Genomic DNA, 8,770 nt, shown 5'->3' on the forward strand with positions numbered 1-8,770 from the left:
CTACGGCTGGTGCGGGGTGGCTCCCTTGGTGTCTCCGGGGTGGCGGCGGGCTCTCGGAGGCCCAATGTGGTGCTGCTTCTCACCGATGACCAGGACGAAGTGCTCGGCGGCATGGTAACGCTAAAATTCCTGCCCCGCCCCTCTATCTCCAGGGGTGACATCCCGGTTCCTTGCCTTTTCCTGTCCCCACCCCCACTCTCGGAACTAGCTGCCTAGACCCTGGGTAGATTTCGTTTTGACGCGCAAGGCCCTTTAGGCAGATTTAAGGAGTCTTAGGATTCTGTTTCCTCTTCTGAATTGATACACATGCACTCACACAGTGCTTCTAAGTGTGGACCGTACTGCTGCAGAGTTTGCGTTCATGTCTGGAAATAAATGTGAACGCTAGTAGGGGTGGGTTGAAGCGATGAGGAGCAGGTGCTGGCAGAGTACGAAGCCTTGATTGTTCTTTTGGATTAGAAGATCGGAGAACAAGTGAAGTCCCTTTTATGAAGAGCCTAGGCCACCTCTGCCTTTGTGCCTGTGTGCAATGTCTGTGCCTGATCTCTGTAAAAATCAGGGCTGAAATAAACTAATCTAGGAGCTTGGTCGTCGAACTGTCGAGAGTGTGTTTTGCTTTGTAAGAATCACGAAAATTCAATTAACCTAATTGAACACCTGGCTGCTGGATTAGATACTGTCATTGTTCCCTTTTACATCTAATGAGTGCTGCTCAAGACTTAATTCTTTCCCAGAGCTAAATTGTGTTAATGTTTAGAGTGCTAGAATTTATGAATTGTGTGGATATCCACCCCAACTCATCCTCATGGATGTCCAGAAACGGGCTTGCGCAGGACGTAAGTAGTTGAGGCAGAGTTGGGACAGAATTCTGATTAGTCCTCTGATTCTGGGTCTAGCATCCCTCGCAACTTTTTTAAAAACAAAGCTTTATGGCTTTCTTTGGTTCAGTTCTCTTTTTGCTTTCAGTGGAATGCTGACACTGTGAAAACACTCCAGGCAAGAGGTTCCCAAGTTTTACTGTGTAGTACATTCCTAGCTCAGTGTCCTTCAGACTGCTGGTCCCAACCCATGAGTGAGTTGTGAAATCATTTTAGTCTGAGTAGCTATCAACATTTTTGCTTTGCTGTGGAATAGAATGTAAAATGTTTGTGTATGGTGGTAAAGGTAAGCATAGCCATAGTAAATATTTTGGGTAGTGAAGTAAAATCTGTTTTTTACTCAGGTCATGCTCAAAAGTGTGAACTTCTATTCTTGCATTTTCACTCCACACTTCTTCCTACCATGTATACTTCATTGCTTTTAGTTTCTACCCAGCCATATTGCTCAAAGAGCCTTAATTTCATTTCCCTCCTAGATTTTAGTTTGGTTTTGCCATCATTCCAACCATTACATTTATCTTCCTGCTCACAAAACTCCTTTTAAAAAAAAATTGTATATTTAAATAGTGTTTTGTCATAAAAAGTGAGCCATCTCTGTACTAAAACATTTAAAAAGTCAAACTTCCGTATATCTCTGTTGAATATGAAATTCATTACTTCAATACAACATATACAGAATTCAGTTTGTGCAGTTCTTACAGACCACAACTGTCTCCTATGTATATCTAGGACCCGTGTGTACATTAATCCAGTAACAGGTTCTTGTTTTAACGGGTGTATATACCAGAGGAGACAAAGTTGATGGGAGGGAACAAGTCAAACTTAATGCTCCCAGCTCTCCAGAGAATTCCGGCTTCTTTCATAGCCTTTTTGAAAATATTCTCCCAGTAATTGTCAAACAGGACTTATTGGGAAGAGAGAAGACAGTAACAGCATTTGCGAACCTGCCCGCCTATAGATACTGTCCTCTTAAGAATAGGAAACACTGTAAAACTTTAGAGGTGGTTGAGTAACTTGGCCAATGTTCAGATAGCTAGCTAGTCAGGGGCGAAATGTGGGTGTCTTATCCCAGAGCACCATCTTTTTCTTCTATTCCGAAGTGCTGAGATAACACTCATCAGCTATCGTTTCACCACACCGGCATAGTCACGTATGCAGAGATTCTTCAGGTGACATCTGCGAATGCCAGCAGGGTCATAGAACTCTTCCACTGATATGTTCAAACTTAGCTTATGCTATCTTGATTTTTGTAGAGAGAGTGTCTTGACCCAAAAAAGATTACAGATTGTTGCTGTAGTTGGCAAAATAAACAGCGATCACCCTCCAAGGCTAACAGGTCAAAGGACAATAGCACTTGTGTGATTTTTGTTTGATGTAGAATTTTCCAGCCATCTTCTAAGTAGTCTTTCATGTAGTAACACTCTTTAATTGGCCACTGTATTTGTTCAGATATCTCCTGTGATAGTCTGTTTTTACTTTCTTGCCCAGGCAATTGTTACTACCTTGGTTTTACTTCATATCATTGTGGTGTGGTGGACACACTGTTCTTCACAGAAGCACAGGTTGCTTTTTAAAATCATGCACTCTACAAAAAGTGACATTTGAGGGACCAGCAGGTGGCGTGGTGGTTAAGGGCGCTGGACTCCCACATGGCCCACTGCAGTTTCAGTCCCAGGCCTGCCCGCTTGCTTTCTCGCTCTCTCACTCTCTCTCCCTCTCTCTCCCTTCCCTTCTTCCTTCCTCCCTTGCACTCTATATAAGTGGTTAAATAATATAATTCCTTTTTTCTAAAAAAAAAAAAAAAGGTGACATTTGAGCAAGACCTCAAGAAAGGGAAGGAGCCATGATGAAATGTATACATCATGTCATTGCTTTGCTTTAAGCAAGATAGTTTCCTTTGCTAAAAGAAAAGGTATCCAACGAATTATTAGAATTGTCAGAAATATTTCAGAATGCTGTATACCAGACCAGGAGAGTAAATGACTCCTTAGGGTTTCTGTCCACGGGATTTTGCTTGGATATGAGCCAAGTAACACACTCTCTCACAACAGTATAAGATTGTACAAGTGTGAATACTAAGACAAGAGTGTAAAATTGGCTGCTTCTTAAAGACTGATGTATCTGACCTAAACTGACCAACTCTGTCTTTCCTTAGATCTTAGGGATTCGATTTGCATTCAGGTTAGCGTGGATGTACATATACATTTTCAGTTTCTTGTTTGGTACTTGTTCAATAAAGCATGGACTATGGTTATCACTTTTACTACACTTAGCAATATAAAGATTATGGCTATCAATAAAAACTTATTCTTTCTTAAACTAAAATCTAAATTCTAGGCCTGCTCTGTGGCATAGTGATTTTTCTAGAGAGATTTGTGCTATAGGATGCATGCGCTTTCCAGAGACAGAGAGACATGAGAAATCACACCCCCAGGGGGATGACTGCACCACAGTCCCTCCTCCTTTCTCCTGTGTGGTTTTGGGCACACATGCACATGCACCCAGCATGATTTTAAGCTGTGGGGTCTGGGACTCAGACCACAGTCAACTACATGGGAGTCCAATGATGTAGCCATTACACCATCTGCTGGTCTGTGGCATAGTGATTAAAAGAGCTAAATCCCACATGGCCAACTGTGTTTCAGATCTAGGTACTGGGGTTTGAAAAATGTGCCAATGGTGTGTCTGTGCATGCCCGAAATCCCAACAGGTTGGAGAAATGAAGAAGGGATTGCATCGTGACCACACCCCCACAGGGGTGGTACTTTTTCTCTCTCTAGAGTGTATGTGCCCTTTGGCAGCTTTAAAAAGAAATCTGAATTCCTTCATTGCCTTGTATCATCATCGGGCTCCTGCCTATCTCTCTGACTGTACCTTACCTCTCTCTCCCCTTTGCTTCCTAAAATGCTTCTACCAACTGCCTGCATTCTGTTCCTCACAGGTGCCGGTCCCCTTCCTCGGCAGACTTTGTGTTTGCTATACTCTCAGCCTGAAAGTCTCCCCTGGCTCCTTCCTGACTGACTCCTCGCCATGTGGCTCGGGAAGAGGCGTTTCCTGACCACTCATATAAAGTATTAGTTCTACCCTTTCTTTCCAGCAGATGAAATCACATCATCCTGATAGTTTCTTCATAACACTGATTGCTGCCTGGGATAATTTACTATTTACTGTTCATTATTAAAGTCCCCAAAAGTACAAAGGTCATCAGGGCAGGTACCTTCTATTGCCTGTCCACTGTTGCCTAGATCAGTGCCTAAGGCACATTAAGAGGTTAATAATGTGTTATAGTCACACGACATTGTCTTTTTCTTTTAGAAAGAGAGAGGTTTTTGCTCTAGGGCGTATGCGTTCACCAGAGAGAGGTAGACAGAAAAGCAAAAAAATTGTGCCCCAGAAGGATAGCCATGCTGCAGACCCTTCTCCAGTCACCTCTGTGGATTTTGGGTAGGCATGCACATGCACCTGGCGTGAGTTTTAAGCCACTGGGTCTGGGACTCAAACTGCGGTTGACTACATGGGAGTCCAGAGCGATGTACCCATTATGCCATCTGCTGGTCTCCCACACAACATAGTCTTACTCTAAATTGTATATTCTTTGATAGTTCTGCTTATCTTCAGACAACTGGTGATTGAATCCCACACAATCAACTCACGTGGCCGCTTTCTTCATTTAATCCTTCACGTCCTCATGCCTGCCTCCTTCGCCCCATGTCCTCATGGTAACTCCAGTTCTTTGTCAGACCAGTGTTTCATCCAGCCCAGCGTTCTTTTCCTGAGGATCACACCCAGTGCTGTTTTGAGGAGAGCTGGTGGCACTGCTTCTGAAGGTTGCAAAGACCTATATTTCTGCCTTCTGGGAGCCCGTTACACATCTCTTCTTGAATAAGTTAAAATTCTCATCCCTTTGAGCTTATGGGCTCCTTGAATTTTTTCTATTTATATAAAATAATAGGGAAATTTTATTTTATACATTGTTGAAAAATAGACTTATTAAACCTAGTTTATGTTTGGAATATCAATCTTTAAGGAATTTTTATACCACAAAATATGCTTAAAACCACATTCAGTATGGTCTTAGACTTCAAAGGTATCAGAGTAATACAACTAAAGTGGACCTCTTCGGTCATCATCTTGTCATCTGAAATCTAAATAAAGATTACTTGTCTGTCTTATTTATATTTATCTAACTGTCTTCATAGTGTTGTCCTCACTCTGTGATGAAGTTCATTGTTTTCTATACTTTTCAAGATCTTAGATTTTGAACAAAAGGTGAAAAGCAAGGATGTAAAAATGTTATTTCCGACTCACCTTTTGCTTGACAGGACTCTGTATATACCTGCCTGCCACCTCGTCCAAGAGATCAGTCGAGCTCAGAGGGCAGTGAGCTGATAGAAGGTGTCTGCCCGGGCTCTCCTTTCGTACTCCACAGAGTATGTGAGGTTTGAGTCAAGCTCCGAGCCTCGGGGCCTTGTCTGGCATTCAGAATCTAAGTGTTGTCTTCTGTGGGAAAGGATGGAAAGCTCCTTCCACATCCTTTCCCACATCCTGCTTCTAAAGATGAATTCATTGAGCTACATACATCTGCCCTATTTACTTTGAAGGGAACTGGTGACAAATAAGAAAAGGGCATAAAATTTCATTACGTTGAAGTCGGCATCGCTGGAATAATGCCATCATATGTGAACTTTCCCTTCCTGCAAACAGTGTGACCCCAGCACTTTTACACAGGATGCAACTCTCTGTAGCCAGACCTGTTTGGTTCATCTCCAGAATCCACAGGACTCCTGGCTGTTGATTAGTGTCACAGTTGATCATTGGGGAATGAAAGCTCGAGTAAGATCCAACAAAACATGCATTCTGGGCTGTGTTTTAATTAGGAGAAGGAATGGATAATTAATTAATGGATGATTTCTTACTTTACAGACACCACTGAAGAAAACCAAGGCTCTCATAGGAGAGATGGGGATGACTTTCTCCAGTGCTGTAAGTTTTGAAGCTGATTTAATTTTGTTACTCTTTAATTGTATTTATATTCTAAGAAAAAACATCATCTTCAGGCAAGCCTGTTGTAATGTATATGGGTTTTTCTCTTACTTAAATGCTTGAGCTAAAAGAAAGACTTTATTCAATGTGATATGAATTCTTTTAATTGAAATTACACTTTTTATTAAGTGAAGATTAATTGTAGGTATTTTCTAAGTCTGTTTGTTCCACAACTCAGAACCAGAGAGTTTTATTTACAACCTCACTATTTGCAATTAGAAACATGATTGTAAGAATCAAGTAGCATTTATACCATGTAGACTGTTCTGTAGAAAAATCCAATTAGGGGGACCAGCAGTTAGCATAATGGCTTTGTCACTGGACTCCCATGTAGTCGACCACAGTTCACGTCCCGGACCCGGTGGCTTAAAACTCACACCAGGCGTGTGTGCGTGTGTGCCCAAGATCCCAAGAGGAGAATGGAGGAGAAGGGATTGCAGCATGGCCATCCCCCCTGGGGGTTGATTTCTTGCTTTGTCTCTGTCTGTCTGTCTGGCGGGCGCACACGCCCTATAGCAAAAACCTCTTCAAAAAAAAAAAAGAAAGAAAGAAAGAAAAATCCAATTAGGGGACCAGCAGTTGGCGTAATGGCTATGTCACTGGACTCCCACGTAGTTGACCACAGTTCCACAGTTCAAATCCCGGACCCAGTGGCTCAAACTCATGCTGGGCGTGTGTGTGTGCATGCCCAAGATCCCAAGAGGAGAATGGAGGAGAAGGGATTGTGGCTTGGCTATCCCTCCTTGGGGGTGAGTTCTTGCTTTCTGTCTCTCTGTCTCTCTGTCTCTCTGTCTCTCTCTCTCTCTCTCTCTCTGTCTTTCTGGTGAGCAAACAAACACACCCTATAGCAAAAACCTCTCAAAAAAAAAAAAAGAAATCCAATTAACCCTGATAGTCAAGCCTGACAGAGATAATAGCATGCCCCTAATAGGTAGATGCATAAATATAAAACATAAATATGTAAAAACACAGAGATTCAAATAAGATAACAACAGTTGAAATTTGAGAACCTTACACATAACCCAGTAAGTGGTCGACTATCAGGAAAGATCTAGGAAATCTGTTGAAAAGTAGCATAGTGTTATATTTAAGAGCATAGACTTTGGAACCAGACTGCCTAATTTTGAAGATTCTTTCATCCTCTTTTCTAGCTTTGTGAACTTGGGCAAGTTATCTAATCTCTCTGGCCCTTAGTGTCTCCATTTGTAAATGAGAGTACTAAAATCTGCCTCAGGGTCATTGTGAAGTTAAATGAGTTGGTGTATATTTAAAGCACTTATATCAGTGCCAAGTGATAATGAGTACTACATAATGTTTGTTATTATAGTGTCTACTACCATCATATCAGTAATGGAAAAAAGGAAAATTAGATGTTTATCTCAATAGATGGATGAAAGTCCTCTGAAATTTTAGTATCCTTTCCTGGTAATTCTTTTTTTAAAAATTATTTTATTTATTTATTCATTTGTTTTAATTTGACCAAAGAGGAGCAGAGTGAGTGAGAGAGAGAGAGAGAGAGAGAGAAAGTAAGAAAGCAAGCCACCAGTTCTGGGACTCAAACCATGGTCAGACACATGGGAGTCCAATGCTCTTAACCACCATGCCACCTGCCATCTCCCCTGGTAATTAATTAAACTATTAGAGTCATATATCTTTACTATTATGAATATTTCAGACAAATAGCACACTTCATATACTTAAGGTGAAAGACTCAGCATTGTTGTCAGGAATGCTACAAATCCTAATCTCTCATTTAACTTTGTTTGGCTTATGGAAAGAAGAAGTAAAACTATTGGGAAAAAGACAAAATTGTTTTTCCACCTATTTGGCTTTTCTACCTAGAAACACAGAGGAATTGTTGGAAAACTGTTTATTTTAGTTTTTTTTAAAGAGAGATTTTTGCTGTAGAGCACATGTGCTCACCAGAGAGGCAGAGACAGAGAGTGAGAAATCACACCCCCTCCCCCCGGAAAGATGGCCCATGCCACAATCCCTTCTCCATTCTCTCGGGATTTGGGACACACATCCCCAGCGTGTTTTAAGCCACCAGTTCCAGGACTTCAACCATGGTTGACTACATGGGAGTCCAGTGATAAAACCATTACACCATCTGCTGGTCCCAGAAAACTTTTAAATTAATAGAATTCAGTAAGATGCAAACCAAAAAACAAAATTTAGTAACTTTTCTAAAGTAGATTAGAAAACACAAAGGGAAAGGATTAAGAGTTGGCAGTGTAAAAATTACAGAAGTCGGGTTAGCAGGTAGTTAAAGTGCTGGATCCCATGTGGATGACTCTGTGGTTCAAGTCCTGGCCCTGGAGGCTTGACAAAAAACACCAAGTATATGTGTGTGTGTGCCCAAAATCCCTAGATAAGAAAGGAAAAAAAGGGATTGTGGTATGATCATCCTTCCTGTGGGGATGGGGGGCTTGATATCTCACTTTCTCTCTGTCTCTGTCTCTGTCTCTCTCTCCAGTGAGTGCACATGCTCTATGGCAAAAAAAAAAAAAAATACAGAAGTCAAACTTGTAATAAAATTTAGAGGTAAAAGTAAAAATAGAAAGGTTTTTTTTTTTTGTTGTAACATGACTAAATACTTTATAAATCTTACATATTGAGTTGTCAGAAAAAACGTGACCCATTTTTCCATAGAAAAGCATAGAAAAATATGCTATGACTTTTCCAGTAATCCAGAACAAAAAGCCAAGGAGGAAAACAAGTCTATATACAACTGGTCAATGTGCACATGCAGAAGAACATTTATCCTCACGACTACTTAAAAACTCCAACTCCAGTTTGAAAGGCAAAAAAAAAAAAAAAAAAAAAAAAAAAAAAAAAAACAAAAAAAT

The 8,770-nt window shown here is 41.0% G+C and overlaps 1 protein-coding gene across 1 annotated transcript in view; it reads left to right on the forward strand.

Annotated features, from left to right (window-relative positions):
• Nucleotides 1-30: 30 nt before the first annotated feature.
• Nucleotides 31-8,770, forward strand: part of GNS (glucosamine (N-acetyl)-6-sulfatase) — a gene marked incomplete at its 5' end in the record, with an annotated part of 48,595 nt that continues 39,855 nt past the window's right edge. The window contains 2 exon segments of the mRNA XM_014590032.1: nt 31-114; nt 5,802-5,861. Of these exon segments, the coding sequence (XP_014445518.1) occupies nt 31-114; nt 5,802-5,861 (144 nt within the window).

Source organism: Tupaia chinensis, unplaced genomic scaffold, assembly GCF_000334495.1.
Source record: "Tupaia chinensis unplaced genomic scaffold, TupChi_1.0 Scaffold000395_1, whole genome shotgun sequence".
Taxonomy (NCBI): domain Eukaryota; kingdom Metazoa; phylum Chordata; class Mammalia; order Scandentia; family Tupaiidae; genus Tupaia; species Tupaia belangeri.